We start from the raw sequence: 20906 nt of genomic DNA on the forward strand, positions 1-20906 counted from the left end.
GTTGTACCACAAAAGTAACAGGCAATGACCTTCTCTAACAAGAGAGAATCTAATTAACTACTCCTTGACATCCAATGCCATCATTACCAAGTCCCCATCAGCAATATCCTGGACGTTACCATTGGCCAGAAACCTCAATTAGCCCACTACATAAATACTCTGTCCACAAGAGAAGGACAGATGCTGAGTATCCCGTGATAATTGACTCACTTTCTAACACCCCAAAGGCTTTCCAGCATCAACAAGGCAGGAGTGTATTGGAATATGCTCCACTTACTTGGAAGAGTGAGGTTTCAACCACATTCAAGAAGCTCAATAACATTTAAGGCAAAGTAGCCCACTTGACTGGCAACCAATTCATCAGACTAGGTATTCATTCCCTCTACCACTGACACACTGTGGCTGCAGTCTGCACATCTACAAAATGCATTGCAGTCACTTGCCCATCTTGACAGCACCTGCCAAACTTGGAGGCTCCACCAGTAAGAAGGATAAGGGCAGCATGTGCATGGTAAGACAGAAATTCACAGGCTTTCTTCCAGGTCACGCACTATCCTGATGTGGAAATATACCACCGTTCCTTCATTGTCACTGGGTGCAAGACCTGGAATTTCCCAGCAGCACTGTGCGTGTACTCTCACCAGAAGGACTGCAGCGTGCAAAAAAAGTGGCTCATTGCCACCCTCTGAAGGGCTATGAGGGATGGGCAATAAATGGTGGCGCACATCCTGACAAATGAATTTTAAAAAATCATTGACTAAAATGCAATGATGTGGTCTTTGGGTTGACTGGATGCATCTTGGTTACATGTAATGGTTTCTCTTCCTCTCTTTGCACTGCCTCCTCTGAGGTTCCCCAGGAATCTATCACAAAGTTCTCCTCTTCCTTATCTGGTCATTGCCCACTAGCATTCACAAATAATTTGATAACATTGAGTTCCATCCCTTGATCAATTCTGTCAACACCTTAACCTCCTAGTTTGGTTCCAGATTAGCTGTTAGTTTATCATTAGCACTTACATGATTCACATCTTCATCTTGCTGAACATTAAGAGGCCAAATCTGTTGGCAGTCAAAAGCATGGTGTGACTAGTTCCTCTCAAACTTAGCTGTAAATGCTACTATAACTTCAAACGAGGGGCAAATCTTTTAAAGTTATTGGTGAGTTCAGCTATTCCACCATTAGTCTCATAAAAATTCTCATCTCACTGCCTGCCTTACCATTGAATGTTTTTGAGATGAACATTTGAAGAATGTGGGCTTCACAGGCTGAGCCAGCATTTGATTACCCATCCCTAGTTGCCCTTGAGAAGGTGGTGGTGTGCTGCCTTCTTGAACTGCTGCAGTCCTTGAAGTGTGGGTATATGCATAATGCCGTTAGGGAGGGAGTTTCAGAATTTTGACCCAGCGACAGTGAAGTAATAGCGACATATTTCCAAGTCAGGATGGTGTGTGGCTTGGGAAGCAACTTCCAGTGGTGGTGTTCCCATGCTTTTGCTGCCTTTGTCCTCCTAGCTGGTGGAGGTTGTGGGTTTGGTAGGTGCTGTCTCAGGAGACTTGGTGGGTTGCCGCAGTGCATCCTGTAGGTAGTACAAACTGCTGCTATTGTGCGTTAGTAGTGGAATGAGTGAATGGTTGTGGATGAGGTGCCTATCAAGAGGGTTGCATGGTGTGCTGCATGGTGTTGAGCTTCTTGAGTGTTGTTGAAGCTGCACTCTTCCAAGCAAGTGGAGAGTATTTCATCACATTCTTGACTTGAGCCTTGTAGATGGTGGACTGACTTTGGGGAGTTAGGAGGTGAGTTACTTGCCACAGGATTCCAAGCATCTGACCTGCTCTTGTAGCCACATTGTGTATGTAGCTACTCCAGTTCAGATTCTGGTCAATGGTATTCCCAAGGATATTGATAGTGCCTGGAACTTCTGTGCCATGAATGTTACTTGCCACCTATCGGCCAGACCTGGATATTGCTAAGGTGTTGCTATATTTGGATGTGGACTGCTTAATGATATGCACATGCTATATTCATGTTGACTATTCTAGACTAAGTATATTTCTAATAATGTAATAAGTATTATTTACTCCAAAACTCTCTTGCCTGCACTGAAAACAGGCTAGTTACATATTTAGAGGCTCATTCCTTTAGGTTTTAGTTTTTGTTAGAGGTTTTAAAATGTCAGATCTCTCTTTCACACTTTCTCTATATCTTACTGTCTTGAGTTCTCTTTTATTGATTGCCCAATCCTCCTTGGACATAAGGGTGGTGCCAGAGGATGGGAAAAGCTCTTCTGTTCAAAAAAAAGTCATGGATAAATCCATCAACAACAGACCAGGCGACCTAATGATTTTTGCAGGAAAATGCATAAAAACAATAACCTGGGAGAAAATTAACTAGCATTTGGAAAAGCATAGGCCTATAATCAGAATCAGATTTATTATCACTGAGATATGTCGTGAAATTTGTTGTTTGCGGCAGCAGTACAGTGCAAGGCATAAACATTACTATGTTACAAAAATAAATAAATAGTGCAAAAGAAGAATAAAGAGGTAATGTTCATGGGCCGTTCAGAAATCTGATGGCAGAGGGGAAGAAGCTGTTCCTGAAAAGTTGAGTGTGGGTCTTCAGGCTCCTGTACCTCCTCCCCGACGGTAACAACATGAAGAACCCATGCCCCAGATGGTGAGCGTCCTTAATGACGGATGCTGCCTTCTTGAGGCATCACCTCTCGAAGATGTCCTCGACGGCAGGGAGGGTTGTGCCCATGATGGAGCTGGCTGAATCTACAACCCTCTGCAGCCTCTTGCGATCCTGTGCATTAGAGCCTCCATACCAGGCGGTGATGCAACCAATCAGAATGCTCTTCACTGTACATCTGTAGAAATTTGCAAGAGTCTTTGGTGACATATCAAATCTCCTCAACTCCTAATGAAGTAGAGCCGCTGGCGTGCCCTCTTCGTGATTGCATCAAGGTGTTGGGTCCAAGATAGATCCACTGAGATGTTGACGTCCAGGAACTTGAACTGCTCACCCTTTCCATTGCTGACCCCTCAATGAAGACTGGTGTGTGTTCTCCTGACCTCCCCTTCCTGAAGTCCACAATCAATTCCTTGGTCTTGCTGATGTTGAGTGCACAGTTTGTTGTTGCAACACCACTCAACCAGCCAATCTACCTCACTCCTGTACACCTCCTCATCGCCATCTGAGATTCTGCCAACAACAGTAGTGTCACCAGCAAATTTATAGATGGCATTTGAGCTGTGCCTAGCCACAAAGTCATGAGCATAGAGAGAGTGGTGGGCTAAGCACGCATCCTTGAGGTGCGCCTGTGATGATAGTCAATGAGGAGGAGATGTTACTACCAATCCGCACTAACTGTGGTCTCCCGATAAGGAAGTCGAGGATCCAGTTGCAGAGGGAGGTACGGAGGCCCAGGTTTTGAAATTTGTTGATTAGTACTGAGGGGATGATGGTGTTGAACGCCAAGCTGTAATTGATAAACAGCAGCCTGACGTATGTTTTGCTGTTGTCCAGGTGCTCCAAAGACGAGTGGAGAGCCAGTAAGATTGCGTCAGCTGTAGACCTGTTGTGGTGGTCAGTGAACTGTAGTGTGTTCAGGTCCTTGCTCAGGCAGGAGTTAATTCCAGCCATGACCAACCTCTCAAAGCACTTCATCACAGTAGGTATAAGTGCTACCGGGTGATTGTTGTTGAGGCAGCTCACCCTGCTCCTCTTGGGCACTGATATGATTGCTGTCCTTTTGAAGCAGGTGGGAACCTCTGGCTGCAGCAGTGAGTGGTTGAAGATGTCCTTGAACACTCCAGCCAGTTGGTCAGCAAAGGTTTTCAGTACCCGGCCAGGTACACCATTGGGGCCTGACACCTTGTGAGGGTTCACCCTCTTGAAGGATGTTCTGATGTTGACCTCCGAGACAGAGATCACAGGGTCATCAGACGCTGTGAGGATTTGCACAGGTGTAATGTTATTTTCCCTTTCAAAGTGTGCATAAAAGATGTTGAGCTCATCGGGAGTGAAGCATCGCTGCCATTTAGGCTGTTAGGTTTCGCCTTATAGGAAGTAATGGCATGCAAACCCTGCCACAGCTGTCGTGCGTCTGATTGTGTCTCTAACTTCACATGGAATTACCTTTTTGCTCTCACGATGGCCTTCTGTAGGTCGTACCTGGATTTCTTGTAGGGTTCTGGATCGCCGGTCTTGAACACTACAGATCTAGCCCTCAGCAGACTGCGAATCTCCTGGTTTATCCAGAGCTTCTGGTGTGGGAAAACTTGGTATGTTCTCGATGGCACACACTCATCCACGCAGGTCTCAATGAAGATGGTGACGGCCGTGGCATATTCATTCAGATCCAAAGATGAATCCCTGAATATGGTACAATCACATGGCAGATGAAATTTAAGACAGAGGATTCTAAAATGAAATGTTTTGGGTGGGGTAATGAGAAGCAATGTAAATTATATGGTATAACTTTAAAGGTACAGAGAGACAAGGTGTTGATGGAATTGTGTGGAGAAGGAATTAAAGAAGCTTATGGGATATGGGGCTGTATCACATAACCTAGTATAACTTCTACTTACATTGTGTCTTGAATATAGTAAAATGGATCCTCAGAGGATTATAGACTGGAGGAGAGTGCAGAGACAGTGAGGGGGGAGGTTAGGAAAGTATTAGAAAACAAGGAATTCTAAGATCAAGGTGTTTGTTACTTAACCCAAAGCTAATGGAGGTCATCAAATACAGGGTAATAGATAAATGGGGCTTGGTGCAGGTTAGCACACAGGCTACAAAGCTTTGAGGACCTCATCATGCAGATGGCAGGGCAGGAATTGTTAGAATAATCTCTCAGAGTCAGACAGTTGTAGAGAGACACAGCAATAGAAACAGGCCCTCTGGTCCACTGAGACCGTGCTGACCATCAACCAGCCATTTTCACCCTAATCCTATGGCAACCCATTTTATTCTCCCCACATTCCTATCAATTCCTTCCCAGATTGTACCTCTCACCTACATACTAGGGGCAATTTAGAGTGGCCAATTAACCTACCAGTCTGCACATTTTTGGGATGTGGCTAGAAACCAGAGCACTCGGAGGTAACCCACAAGGTCACAGGAAGAACATGCAAACTTCACACAGACAGCACCAGAGGTCAGGATCAAACCCAGGTCATTGGAGCTGTGAGGCACCAGCTCAACTAGCTGCACCATTGTATTGCCCCTTTCCGGTTTGGAGATGAAGAAAAGACATGGATGATGATTTTAGTAGCTGATGAGCAGAGGCCAGAGAGGAGCTGGGGATATTACAGAGGTGGAAATATGTGTTCATATTGTGGTCCAAAACATATAGGATAGATAGAGGATACCTTACAGGACACCAAGCCTGCAAATAATTCAGTTTCATTAGATATTTTATTCACTTCTATCCACTATAAATTATGAAGAATGGCACGGCCTTGGGGACAGGACTATAACAGATATAAGACCATAAGGTTAAGATGAATTAATGCGGTTAAGATGAATATTTTACCAAAATTTTTATATTTCAAGCGATTCCAACTTTTTTCCCGAAATCTTTTTTTGACACTATTGATTCTAAAATTCTGTCATATATTTGGCAGAATAAAAACCCAAGGTTAAGTAAGGAATATTTACAAAAACTAAAAAAGGATGGTGGTATGGCCCTGCCTAACTTTAGATTATATTATTGGGCAATTAATATCAAGTATTTAATTTTTTGGATACAAGATTCAGATGTAATTCAATGCCCCAAATGGGTACACCTTGAGCACCAATCAGTACTTGAATTTTCATTAGTTTCTATTTTAGGAGCTTCACTCCCTTTTGCACTTACCAAATTAAGTAAACATATGATTAACCCAATTGTTAAACATACAATACCAATATGGTTTCAATTTTGTAAATTTTTTGGATTGAATAAATTTAACTTGTCAAGTCCCATTCAATCTAATTTTTTCTTCCATCCATCCAGAGTTGACTCAGCTTTTTCCATATGGAAAAGGAAGGGAATAGTATGTTTTCGTGATCTATTCATTGATAACTGTTTTTCATCTTTTGAACAATTGTCTAACAAATACAATTTGCCTAGATCACACTTTTTTCGATATTTGCAGATTAGAAATTTTTTAAAAGCTACTATACCCTTTTTTCCAACACCTTACAAAACTGAAACTACGGAAAAATTTTTAGGTCTTAATCCTTATCAGAAGGGCTTGATAGCAATAATCTATGATTTAATTATGAAAATATGTCCAGAATCACTGGACAAAATTAAGAATGAATGGGAAAGTGAACTCCAGACATCTATACCTACAGAGACTTGGAAGAAAATTCTTCATTTAGTTAATACATCTTCAATGTGTGCCAGATTCTCTTTGATACAGTTTAAGGTAGTTCACAGCACCCATATGTCAAAAGATAAACTAGCTCATTTTTATCAACATATAAATCCTATATGTGACGGATGTAAATCGAATGTGGCTTCTTTGACACATATGTTTTGGTCCTGTCCTCTTTTGGAAAAATATTGGAAAGACATTTTTAACATTATTTCAAATGTATTGAAGATTGATTTACAACCTCACCCTATCACCGCAATTCTTGGATTACCAAGGATAGAGGCTGGCCATTTATCTGCTTCCGCTAACCGCATGATTGCCTTTGTTACATTAATGGCCAAATGATCCATTTTGCTTAAATGGAAGGATCTAATACCCCCTACTACTTTTCAATGGTTCTCTCAAACTATATCATGTTTAAATTTGGAAAAAATTAGGAGTGGTACTGTTGATCCTTCGCTTAAATTTGAAGATATTTGGAGTCCATTTATTCAATATTTTCACATGATATAGATCCCCTTTCAATAACTTTCCAACTTAGAGGAAAGGAGTTGATGACATAATATTGCTCTGTTTCTACTGAGAAATTTTAGTCCAGTCTTTTTTTTTCTTTTTTTTGTTTTTTTTTAAATTTTTCTGTTTAGTTTAGTTTGGTTTGATATATTGTTTATAATTTTTCTTATTGATTTGGTTTTTTTTTCTCTTTTCTTTTTTTTATTTATATAATAAATCTTTTTCTTTCCTTTCTTTTATATTATATTCATTTACTAAGAGATCATTGGATCTACAGATTTTTTTATATTTTATTGTTCTTTATGATTATCTATGCCATGATTGTTCTCCTGATCTCTTTGTATTACATGTACAAACATTGATGTTATATATTAATCTGTGTTTATTTGAAAACTAATAAAAAGATTGAAAAAGAAAAAAGACCATAAGAACTAGGAACAGAAATGGGCCAATTGACTCCTCAAGCTGGTCCAACATTCAATAAGATCCTGGCTGATCTAAACTTGGCCTCAACACCAGTTTTCTACTCTCTCCCTGCAGCCCTTGACTCCCATGTAATAATACAAAAAAAGAGATGTGTTTCAAGGATACCAGTGTTGAAGAAGTTCAGTTATGTGGGGAAAACCTTCTCTTCAAGCAAAATAGAATAAGAGAAAAAAATTGATAAGATATCTTTATTAGTCACGTACATCGAAACACACAGTGAAATACATCTTTTGCGTAGAGTATTCTGGGGGCAGCCCACAAGTGTCGCCACACTTCCGGCACCAACATAGCATGCCCACAACTTCCTAACCCGTACGTCTTTGGAATGCAGGAGGAAACTGGAGCACCTGGAGGAAACCCACATAGACACAGGGAGAACATACAAACTCCTTACAGGCAGTGGCCGGAATTGAAACCGGGTTGCTGGCACTGTAATAGCATTACACTAACCACTACACTACCGTGCCTGCCTTCAAACTCTTCAAACTAGAGACTTTCAAACTCCTGCAAAGTTTTTGATAATTATGGAGAACACTGTTTAGTGGCAGAATATTTGGTAGCCATAAATTTAAGGTCTTTGGCAAAATATTCTGAAATGACAAGATTCTTTTTTTTTATGCAGCAGGATGTTATTATCTGGGAATTAGAGGAAGTAGGTTTAATAGTAGCGTTCAAAAGAGAATTGTATAAATACTTAACTAGAAAAAAAATACAGGGTATGTGTAAAGAGCAGCTGGCTGGAGTTAATTGGATAATTCTGTGGAAGAGCTGGCATGAGTTTAATAGATTGAATGACCTCCTTCTGTGCTGTATTGTTTTATTCTTTGTTGATTCCAAATGTCTCCATTTCTCTTCACATTGAAATTGTTTCTCATAGTTTCTAATTTTATGGACATGATTAGAATTAAGACCAGGATAAATCTACTACTGTGCTTGTTGGTAAATTGATAATTTGTTCAATGGGGAATTGTTGTATTAAGTGATTTCTTCAGGCAAGAGAATGATTCATTACATGGCCATTATTGTCATGTCACCAGCCTAAATAACATCAGTATTAATCTGTTACTGCTGCTGCTGCTGTAATCTGGCAATGCTATTCAGGTGATATTGCTACTCGGAAGAAGTGAACTGATAACAGATCATAGACCAGATATTTTCTTATTTCTTTCTGGATCCCCCCCCACCCCCACCGCCCTGTAATTTTCCAGGACATACTGCATTCACAAATTAAGTTTATTTACAAATAAAAAGTCTGTCTCATTACTGGTGAAGTTACAGCGACATTTGGAAGCATCTCTGAAGCAATTCCCAGCCAAATGTTCACTATTGAATTGAAAATAACTTTTTCAAAAGGTGCAACAAATTGCACAGATTTTATGATGGGCAACTTACCTGTTCTGCAGAAGTGTTTTGGCGCTCAACAATTTGTAAGCAGCTTATAGAAATGGACACCATTCCTGAGCCATTCCCACATAACCAGAGATGCAATGCTAGCAGCATGAGCAGAACTACATGCATGCAAATTGTGATGTTTAGCATTAGCAAAAGGTACAAAATAGATGGGTTGAAACTAATGGATTGGCATGGGCATCTGACAGATGGAAAGAATGAAGTTTTAACATTTAACAATTATGCCAAGTATGCAAAGGATTGTAAAAGGCATGTATTATGGAAATAATTTCATGGAAATGTCTGCAGAAATTTACATCTTCTGAAAAATTAGTAAATAATTCTTTGCTGTATTCTATAAATAATAGTTTTACCCATTGTCTTTTTACAAAACATTTTTATTAGCTCTTTGTTAATATTTTGCCCAACAGGCAAAACTGTTGGTTTATTTCCATCCAAATTCAATTGTTCTGATTACTCTCCTTTGAAAAATTGAAATTAGCTCCTGCTGAAAGCATATTCACATTCCAACAATACTCAAGAAGCCTGGCACCATCTTGTACAAAGCATTCATGATTGGTACCCCATCAACTATTCTGAACATTCTCTCCCCCTCCCAATGGAAGAGCATGGTTGTACTGGGCATTATCTACAAAATACAATGCATCAGTCCCCTGAGGTTTCTTGCAGCATCTCTGAAACCCTTGTCTCACACAACCAAGATGACAAGGGCAGCAAACTTTTGCTGTGGAACGTCAGCATCTGAATATTTCCCTCCACGGAACCCTCCAAACTCCATTCGCCATTCCTTCATCATCATTGAGTCAGAATCCTGAAAGATCCCTTTACATTGTGAAAGAATTTTTCCCACACAGGTTGCATTGGTTTAAGAACCACTTCTCAAGTATAATTAGAAATGTGAAAATATATCTATGTTTCCAGAGTTGCCCACTCCCCCCAAAAAGGACAGGGCAGAAAACCCCAGTCTTCCTACTTTTTACAATCCAGATGACATTGGATGGATCCATTCATACCCCAAACCAGGACACAGACTTCTAACCTATTGAAACCACCTGCAATGGGGATAGAATTAGAATAGTCATCAGCACCCTCCAAATGAAGAAAGTGCTTTTGCTCCTTCATTCGGCTGATGGCGGCAACTATTACTCTGAGGTTAACAATGTAACCCTCTTGGCCAGCATCCCACCCACCATTCTGCACACTCCTTTGTGGCGCCTTTTCCCTCTCGGGTCACTCTGTTTAATCAGTGCTCATACCTCGGTCTTGCGGACAGCAACTGACGTCACTGAACCACGTTTCTTTATGACGTCGACCAGGTGTTCCCGCCCGCCCATCGGACCGGCGGTCAACGTCATGGCTTCAAGTGATATGACATCACGAGTCTAGTTACCGGCGGTTTGGGCGAGGCGTCCGAACGGCGAGGACATGGCCTGTTCGGCAAATGCAAACCTGCTGGTGAGCGGCACAGTATTTTATATCTATGTTATCTGTGAGATGCAGATCTTTTACCTTGCTTCCATTGTGGGGCTGAACTTTAAGCGTTGTTTTAGCAGAGCAAGGGGGCGGGAGGGGGCTTGTGGTTTAAAAATTAGTTTGGGGTGGTGGGGCAAAAGTTAGAAAATTTCACTCCTTTTGCTAACCTGTGTGTGTTTTCGATACTTGAGGCAATGCAGGAGTGAGCTATGTAATTATTTTGTGTTTTGAAAGCCCAAAGGTCAGATTATAACCCTGCTTGCCATGTGATGGGCATTAAAGTGGCACATGTTGACTTTGCACTGCACTCCTAATATGTTTGCACTGCCGCTGGTTTAACTGCACAGGATTTTTACTGCAGAAGTAGTGATACGTAATCGAAATCAAAACTGCCCTCCACTCTGTTTTATTTTAGTTTAGTAGTTGGCTATGTTTCTGAAAATGGGGCAACGTAGGACAAAAGTATCAAACTCTAAGTCATCAATTTGAGCTCTTAAAATGTGCAGTAAGATTTAAAATCAGCTTTGCACCTTTGAGCAAGTACACGTAGAGATTTTGACAAGCTTTTGTGTTTTTTTGCTGATGGGAGAAAAATGAGGCATAGAAGTAGCTACACAATGAAAGGGTTGGCACCTTAGGCTGTGTTTGCATTTGTCATGTTGTAAGGTGCCCAATATTAAAACAATTAAAAGGAAATAATTTGTATGAAGCAATGAAATAATTTTGCCATTATTGCTCTAATGAAAGAAATGTAGTAAATCCCATGTATACACAGTAAGGTCCCACAAACAGCAAAGTGATAATGTCCAGATCATCCATCTGTGATGTTGGATAAAATATGATCAGAAGAGTAGTTAATGTTCACTGTTTTTCTTTGGCTAATTTCTGCACCTGCTAGTAATAGAATGAGGAATGTCCAGGATTATTTGCACTTCCTCCAACAATATCATTAACAGAAACCACAAGTGTACCTGGTACATGGGCTGTTGCATCTGCACGTAAATATTCAGGAAAAAAATAAGTGTTTGCAATATTATACACTGTTCATGATCATGAGGCTCCTGCTGCAAAAATTGATATGCAGAGTGACAGCCCTGTTTCAAAAAATGGTTAGAAAAAGCAATAATATGTCCAGAGCAACAAACAATCTGCTGGAGTAACTCAGTGGGTCAAGCAGCATCTGTGTGGGGGGGGAGGGGTATGCGTGGCAGTGGAGAGGAACTGTTGCCGCTTCGGGTCGAAACCCTGCATCAGGGCTGAGATGTTTTACCCTGTTGTAATTGCTTAGAGCTGCCTTGTATCCTTTAGCACTCAGAATATTATGCTCATATTCTTTCCTTCCTGTCCCAGAGGATTGCATATGATGTGGACTTTTTTTTCTTTCAGCAAAGACTTTATAAATCTGTTATTGAGGACGTCATCAACAATGTACATGATTTTTTCCTTGAAGAAGGCATTGATGATCATGTTCTTAAGGATCTAAAGCAGGTAAGTTTTTTTTAGTTACCACAAAAAAATCCTTTTAATGTTTTAACTAACTTTCTAACAAAAAACATTTAAATATGTAATAAAGTTGTTGTGTCTGAATTCTAGCTGGATAAAATAAATCTGTGACTTTGATTACAATCTAATATGATGTTAATATTGCCAGGAACCAGTGTTTACTTTAATTTCTTTAGTTTCATGGAACACATCTGTAAATACAAGAATAACTTTAAAGTAACAATTGCAGCAATCGAGAAACATAAAACAGTAGTGAATCTCTCAGTGAATGTCAGTTTGTTTGAGTGGAAGGAGAATAAAATCTTTAATAACTTGGGCGGCTCACGGCTGTTTTTACATAAAAGTTTAATAGGATAAGAAAAGTGTGATAAAGAAAATTAGCTTTCAAATATGCTATTTTCAATGTTTTTTAAAAAGCAAATAATTCCCTTTTATCTTTGATTTACAGTTGTATTAGGAAAAGGGTGGACGTGGCCTATTGAAGAACAAATTTCTAGATGAAAATTGGGAAATAATAGCATCTTGAATAATAACTGAGAATCAGAATTTACAATAAGGTTAACTACTTGTTAAAGTTATTTAGAGTTGAGGAAGAAAATAGCATGTTGGACATGAATTCATAACAAATCCAGTATTTGGTTTCCCCAAAATTAATGGAAGCAAAAAAAGAAGTGTGTCATATCCCCATGATTGGGTGATTTCCATTCCAGAGTTTTTAAGGAAGCAAGTGAAAACATTGTAGATGGTCAATGTCCCTTGATTCAGGGACTGTTCAGTCACCAAGAATTTTTGTAAGGGCCATAGCAAGATGGTTGTGGTGGTTGGAGGTCACTCATCTCAACCACAGGAGATCTCTGCAAGAGTTCCTCAGGGTAGTGTCCCAGGCCCAAATAGCTTCAGCTGCTTCATCAATGACTTTACTTCAATCATAGGGTCAGAAGTAAGGATGTGTGCTAATGATAGCACAATGTTTGGCATAATTCAGAACTCCTCAGATAATGAAGCAGTCCACATGCAAGTGCAGAAAGACCTGGACAATATCCAGGCCTGGGCTGATAGGTGGCAATTAACCTTCCATACGAGTCCCAGGCAGTGACAATATCCAACAAGGGAAAATCCAGTTATCACCACCTGACATCCAATAGCTTACTGTCACTGAATCCCCCACTATCAATATCCTGGGTGGTTATCATTGACCAGGAACTGAACTGGAGTAGACATATATACTATGTATGTCAGAGGCTAGGAATCCTGTGGCAAGTAACTCGCCTCCTAACTCCCCAAAGCCAGTACACCATCTACAAGGCTCAAGCCAGGAGTGTGATGATGTACTCTCCACTTGCTTGGATGAGTGCAGCTTCAACAACACTCCAGAAGCTTGACACCATACAGGATGTTGCAGCCCACGTGATAGGCAATCACTCTAGCACAGTAGCAGCAGTTGTACCAGCTACAGGATGCACTGCAGCAACTCGCCAAGACCTCTTAAACAGCACTTTCCAAATCCATGACCTCTACTATCTGTAAAGGCAGCAAAAGTATGGGAACACCACCACCTGGAAGTTGCCCTCCAAGTCTCTCACAATCCTCACTTGGAAATATATCACTGTTTCTTCACCATCGTTGGGTCAGAACCCTGGAACTTTCTCCCTAACAGCATTATGGGTATACCCACACCTCAAGGGCTGCAGTAGTTCAAGAAGGCAGCTCACCGCCACCTTAAGGGCAGTTAGGGATAGGCAATTAAATACTGGCCCAGCCCGTGAAGCCTACATCCCTTGAATGAATTAAAAAAAATTGTTCACTATACTTATAAACAACTTAGATGATGTGATAGAAAGCCATGTATCCAAGTTTTTCTTTGTAACATAGTAAATGAAAACATTTACATTATGGAGATTTACTATGGATTAAGCATAAGACTGACAAATGGATTTCAGAATGACTCTAGAGCTAAAAAGGACAAAACAGAGTATTTCTGAAATGGTGAAAAGTTGGAAACAGTGGAGGTCCAAGGGGACTTGGGGATCTGTGCACATTGATCAATAAAATGTCATGATGGTTAGAAAGTAATCAAAAAGGCTAATGGAATGATGGGCTTTAGTATTTAAATGGGTAGCGCCTTGGCTATAGATGCATTGAAAAATAGGAGCAGAAGGAGGTCACTGGCCATTTGAGCCTGTTCCAACATTCAATATGTTCATGGCTGATCCTCTGTCTCAGTACTATAATTCATGTCTTTCCATAGCTATACAAAACCTTGTCTAGACTGATGATGCTACAGGTGTCAAGTTATTCTACTAGTAATCGAAAGTAGAGCCTGGCCACCTGATCTGAACTGATGGGACCCAAGCATGCATGCTGCATTCATTCAGTTGAATATGCTATTGAGTTTAGATCAGGTCAGGTCTGGGATGGCATGCTGCTAAACTGGAGAATAAGAAACGGAAATAGAGACAGTAAGAAAAAAATAGTGTTAGGCAGACAAAGGTAGCTTGTGGAGGTGTAAATGCTGTGTATATATAAATGAAAAGGGTGGTGGCAGGCATGCAGAGGCAATAGGGAGAAAATTACTAGTTCACTAGGTGGGATCACAACTGGCTGCAATCAGGTGAAATCTAGAATAGACCTCTAATCCTGAAGCCTCAATCAATAATCCAGAGGTGTTTAAATCTCACCTTGGCAGCAGTGGATTTAAATTCAATTAATTAAATAATTAAGAATTTAAAATAAATGCTAGTCTTAGTAAGATATTGGATTGATGCCCCTAAGGTTGCATATCTGCTCTACCCAGTACAGTCTTTGTGTGACTTCAGACACAAAGCTGCCCTTTGAAATGATATCAAAGTACTAAATAATAACAGTGTAGGGATAAACTGCTCCGCATTGAGTTAGACACTGAATTTGGACATGACTCCTAGCTAAATTGACCGTATAGAGTCCTCTCAAACATCTGAATTTTGACATCTAAATTGGGAGAGTCTGACATTGTTTTATTCATAAAATAAAGCCTAAAGATATTGTGCTAGTTGATTCCAATGCAGTTCCTGTGCCACTGCAGCACAGACCTATCAGGGTGGTGGTACAGAGGTGGCAAAGAGTAATCCTGGGAGACATCAGCATTTACTCCAGGACTTGAAGTTCCATGACATCGGGTCAAAAATGGACAAGGAAGGGTCCTCCTGATTTCCACCTCCCATCTTCCTTTAGCTGATGAATCAGTGCTCCTTCATATTGAACAGTACATGGAAGAAGCATGGAATGTTGTATGAGCATTGGGTGGGGGGACATTATTAGTCTTTTACCAATAAGAATGGCATGATAACACCACAGCTGGTAGAGCCCTGAAGAAGGAATCTGACAGATATAATCCTGTCCTTGCTAATCTGGTGACAGCTGAGACTTCCTGCATCATATTGTGTTGCATTATCATCATGCTGAATGGACTCAGAACAGATCTGTCACTTGTAACTGGCACACGGGTACTGGCATAAACCTCAGCCTGCCTTAAAAATCAAGTTAAGAGATGAAGCCTAGTTCTCCAAGGATTGCAAAACAGCATGTTATGAGCAGCACAAGGCATACCTAAAAATTAGGTATCAACCTGATGAAGCTGCAAATACAGGACAGTATGTGTGCTAATGTTGTCTTGCACAGATGCATCTGCTTCTTGAGTGCCCGCCATCAGAGGAGCCAATTTAATTTGCACCTCATTGTCTCAACAAATAGCTGAGAGCACTAGATATTTCAAAGGCTATGTGATCCTGGCTGTTGTACTGAAGATGTGCTCTGCACTAGCTGTACCTCTAGCCAAGCTTTTCCAATATATTTACAACTCTGGCATCTTCCAACAATATGAAAAATTGTCAGGTATATCCTGTCCACAAAGAGCAGGACAAATCCACGCCAATTAATACTGCCCTATCAGCCTGCTTGGGGTTATCAGCAAAGTGATGGAAGGTGTTGTCAACAGTTTTATCAAACAGGGTGTACACAGCAGTGGTTTGTTTGCTGATGTCCTTTTTGGGTTTGCCAAGACACCTGGCTTCAGAATCATCACTGCCAGATATGGTTCATAGCATTGAATTCTAGAATGCTGCCCTTGATATAAAGATAGCATTTAAATTAATGTGGCATAAAGGAGTCCTGGAAAAGTGAAGAATTTATTCTGGTGGTTGGAGTCGTATCCAGCATAAAAGAAGATGGTTGTAGTTGTTTGAGACAAATCTTCCCAGCTTTGGGCCATCACTAGAGAACTTCCTCAGGGCAGTGTCTTCTGCCCAAGTATCTTTACTTGCCTCCTTCCATTATAAGGCCATGGATCGTAAAATGTTCATTTCCATTTGTATCTTCCCAGAAAATGAAGCAGTCCATGCTTGCATGCAGTTCTAGACATAATTTAAGTACAGCTGATAATTCACAAGGAGTATTTGTGCTGATGAGAGAATCTAACCACCTACCCTTAACCTTCAGTGTCATTACCATCAATGAGTCACCCACTTTCAATATCCCAGAGATGATAGAAACTTAACTGGACCACCTACATAATTGTTGTGAGTATAAGACCGGGTCAGCGGCTGAGCATCTTGCAGTGAGTAGTTAGCTTACAGATGCCCAAAGTCTTTCCACTATCTACTAGGCACAAGTCTGTAACATGATAGTACACTCTACACTTGCCTAGATGAATGTGCACAAGTTTTTAAAAAGAAAAAGTGGATACCATCCAGGGCAAAGCAGCCGGCTTGGTTGCCATTCACCATGCTAAACATTCTTTCCCTTCATCACCAGTGCACTGCCACTGCAGTGTACACTACATGCAATGCATTGCAGTTTCTTGGCAAGGTACCTCTCTAGCCGTGAGCAGCATGAGCAAGATGGATATGAGCAGAAGGTGCATGGGAACACCACCACCTACAGCTTTGTCTCTGAATTACACAAAATTCTTATTTGTAAATATCTAGCTGTTTCTTCATTATCATTGGGTCTAAATCTTGGCGTGTTCAACCCAATAGCTTAGTGAGAGCATCTTCACAATAAGGAATTCAGAGATTCAAGAAGAACCATCACCTGAAAGGCAATTATGGATCAATTAATGCTGGCCTTGCCAGCAAAGGCCACATCTCAGAAAATCAATAAATAAAATAATTTCTGGGCAACTTGTCTTAAACGTGATGGATGTGATTGATATGTGGCATTGGTGAGTGTGCAATATTGAATTACCAAAATGTTTCCTGAAGATATTACACAAACTTCCATTGTCTTTTCTGAAGTTTAGGTTAAGGAGTGATTTTTATTTTGATTGAAGTTTTCAGGATATAAAGGGAAACTGATGTGGGTAAATACAAGTCATTTCTGTTGACTGGCAAGTCTCTGACTAGTAGGCACAGTTTAAAAGATGGGCTTTTCAGGAGCAAAGTTAGGAAACATTTCTACATTGAAATGGAATTTGAGTTTAGAATGACAGTTGATACCAGGTCAGCTGTAAATTTTAAAATCCAAGTTGATCATTTTTGATAATCAATGCTATAAAGGTATATGGGCCAAGTTAGATGGGTGGAGTTTGGTCACAGATCAGACATGATCTCTTTAAGTGCCAGAAATAGCTTAAGGGTTTAAATGGTTTACTCCTTCTGTCTTCATGTTGTATGTGAGATATTTTTAACTTGTTGCAAAATTGAGGAAAAAAGTGTTTGTGTATATGTGTGCCTGTACTCGGAAGACATTTTGATTTTCATCTCCCCATTGATTGAAATGTCTACATTGAAACAGAAAATAGGAGCAGGAGTAGGCCATTTAGCCTTTTGAAGGTGCTCCACCATTGGGACCTCCTTAGTGTAAGAGATGAAGATGGGGCAGAATTTGTTAGGTGCATCCAGGAGGGTTTCTTAAATCAATAAGTAGGTAGTCCAACAAGAGGAGGGGCTGCACTGGACCTGGTGTTGGGTAACGAACCTGGCTAGGTGACCAAGCTTTCAGTGGGAGAACATTTAGGGAACAGTGACCACAACTCCTTAAGTTTTAAGATAGCTATAGATAAGGATAAGTATGGACCTTGCGGGAGACTATTAAATTAGAGCAGTACAAATTACGGGAGCATTAGGCAGGAACTAGGGAGAATTAATTTGGAACAGCTGTTTATGGGCAAGTCCACATCTGACATGTGGAGGGCTTTTGAAGACCAACTGCACGGGACAGATATGTTCCAGTAAGAGGGAAGGATGAGGATGGCGAGGTAAGAGAACCTTGGATGTCGAGAGAGGTGGTGAATTTAGTCAAGAAGAAAAAGGAAAAGTATGTACAGCTTAGGAAGCTAGGATCAAACAGAGCACTTGAGGATTATAAAGAAGCCAGAAGGATACTCAGGAAGGGCATTAGGAAAGTCAGGAGGGGCCATGAAAAGTCCTTGGCAAGTAGTATTAAAGAGAATCCCAAGGCATTCTATACATACATCAAGAGCAAGAGGATAACTAGGGAGAGGGTAGGACCACTCAAGTATAAAAGAGGGAACATGTTCTTGGAAGCAGAGGATGTGGGTGAGGTCCTTAATGAGTACTTTGCATCAGTATTTACCAAGGAGAAGGTCTTGGAGGATAGGGAGATCAGTGTGGATCATGCTAATATACCAGGACATTTCAAGATAAAGAAGGAGGTAGTGTTGGGTCTCTTAAAGAGCATTAAGGTGGATGCCCCCAAGGCCTGATGGGATATACCCCAGGTTATTGAGAGAGGCAAGAGATGAGATTGACCAATATCTTTGTCCTCTTTAGCCACTGGCGAGTAGTTAATGTTCCATTATTCAAGAAGGGAAACCGGGATAATCCTGGTAACTATAGACCGGTGAGTCTCTCGTCAGTGGTAGGGAAGCTACTGGAGAGGATTCTTAGGGATAGGATTTATGAGCATATGGAAAACCATGGCCTAATTAGGGACAGTCAGCATGGCTTTGTGCAGGACAAGTCATGTCTTACTAACATTGAGTTTTTTGATGAGATGATGAGGGTGATTGATGTGAATGTTGTCTACGTGGAGTTTAATAAAGTGTTTGACAAGGTCCCTCATGAGAGGCTCACCCAGAAGATTAAGACGCATGGGATCCACGGTGAAATGGCAGTTTGGATTCAGAACTGGCTTGCCTGTAGAAAACAGAGGGTAGTGGTGGAGGGGACTTACTTTACCGGGAGATCTGTGACTAGTGGTGTTCCTCGGGGATCTGTACTGGGATCTCTGCTGTTTGGGATGTATATGAATGACCAGGATGAAAATGTACATGTGTGGGTTAGTAAACTTGCAGAAGGTACAAAGATTGGTGGTGTTGTGGATAGTGTAGAAGACTGGCAAAGGATGCAGCGGAATATAGATAAGTTGCAGATATGGGCAGAGAAGTGGCAGATGGAGTTCAACCCGGCCAAATGTGAAGTTTTGCACTTTGGGAGATCAAATGTAAAGAGACAGTACACTGTTAATGGAAGACCCTTAACAGTGTTGATGAGCAGAGGGATCTTAGGGTCCAAGTTCATAGCTCCCTGAAAATGGCTACACAGGTTGATCAGGTGGTAAAGAAGGCATATGGCATGCTTGCCTTCGTTAGTTGAGACATTGAGTTCAAGAGTCAGGAAGTTATGCTGCAGCTTTATAAAACTTTAGTTAGGCCGCATCTGGAGTATTGCATTCAGTTCTGGTCATCCCATTATAGGAAGGATGTTAACACTTTGGAGAGGGTGCAGAAGAGGTTTACCAAGATGCTGCCTGGATTAGAGGGCATGTGCTGTGAGGATAGGTTGGACAAACTTGGGTTGTTCTCTCTGGAGTGGCGGAGGCTGAGGGGAGATCTGATAGAGGTTTATAAGATTATGAGAGGCGTAGATAGAATAGACAGCCAGTATCTTTTCCCCAGGATTGAAATGTCTAATACCAAAGGGCATGTATTAAGGTGATGGGGGGTAAATTCAAAGGAAATGTGCAGGGCAAGTTTTTTTTTACGCAGAGTGGTGGGTGCCTGGGATGTGCTGCCTGGGGAGGTGTAGAGGCAAATATGAAAGGGGCATTCAAGAAGCTCTTAGGCACATGAATGTGAGGGAAGTGGTAGGATATGGACATCGTGTTGGCAGAAGGGATTAGTTTAGTTGGGCATTTTATTACTAATGTAATTTGTTCGGCACAACAGTTTGGGCCGAAGGGCCTGTTCCTGTGCTGTATTGTTTTATGTTCTAGCTACAAATGTGGCTGATACACAATCCAAATACCATATTCTTGCTCCCTATATCCCTTGATCCTTTTGCATCTAGAAATGTACATCTCCTTCTTAAAAATATTCAGCGAGTTGGCCTATTAGCTGCCTGTGGTGCAAAGGCTCTCCACCCTCTGAGTGGAGAATTTTCTGCTCATCTCAATCCTAAATTTCATTCTTTATTGGGTGAGATTGAGACTGTGACCCCTTTTCCAGACACTTCGGCCAGAAGAAACATCCTCTCTGCAACTAGTCTGTCGAGCCACATCAGAATTTTGTGTCAACTAAATCTCCTCTCATTTTTTTCTAAACTCTAGTGAGTACAAAAATAGTTCACCTAATTTCTCATCAGGCAGTACTGCCATCCCAGGAATCAGTCTGGTGAAAACTTATTGTACTCTTTCTTTGTCAAGTATATCCTTTGGTAAGGAGACCAAGGTGGCACACAATACTCCATGTGTGGTCTTTCCAAAGCCTTGTGCAGTTGCAGCAAGATATCTTTGCTCCTGTACTGAAGTCCTCTTGCTATGATGGACAGCATACTCATTTGCCTTCCTAATCATTGACCGCAATTGCATGTTTGCTTTAGTGACAGGTATACAAGAACACTCAAATCGCTCTGTACGTGAACATTTCCCAACCTATTCCTACTGAAAAAAAATGATTACAGTAACCAGGAAAACAAAGGTTAACTTGACTTTGGCTAACTTTTGACTAAGGTACAGTGCTAAAAATGTACCAGCTGCAAGGAGTGAAGACAAAGCAGATGATGACGTTGCTTGGATTGCAGGAAGGAGTATGGGTGTTGGTGGGGGTGGGTGTGCATGATGGAGTGAAAATTGTATAGGGAGGTGGCAGAATGGATGGCAATGAGTGGAGAGGGGGAGTGGACAACTTGAGAAGTTGGGTAAAGGAAGTAGTGT

The 20906-nt window shown here is 41.0% G+C and overlaps 1 protein-coding gene across 1 annotated transcript in view; it reads left to right on the plus strand.

Annotated features, from left to right (window-relative positions):
* The window catches only part of LOC127568763 (stonin-1), a 79590-nt gene that overhangs the window by 28577 nt on the left and 30107 nt on the right, over positions 1–20906 (plus strand). Inside the window, exon 4 of the mRNA XM_052012895.1 lies at positions 11640–11741. Within this exon, the coding sequence (XP_051868855.1) occupies positions 11640–11741 (102 nt within the window). The remainder of the gene's footprint in view (positions 1–11639; positions 11742–20906) is intronic.

Source organism: Pristis pectinata, chromosome 3, assembly GCF_009764475.1.
Source record: "Pristis pectinata isolate sPriPec2 chromosome 3, sPriPec2.1.pri, whole genome shotgun sequence".
Taxonomy (NCBI): domain Eukaryota; kingdom Metazoa; phylum Chordata; class Chondrichthyes; order Rhinopristiformes; family Pristidae; genus Pristis; species Pristis pectinata.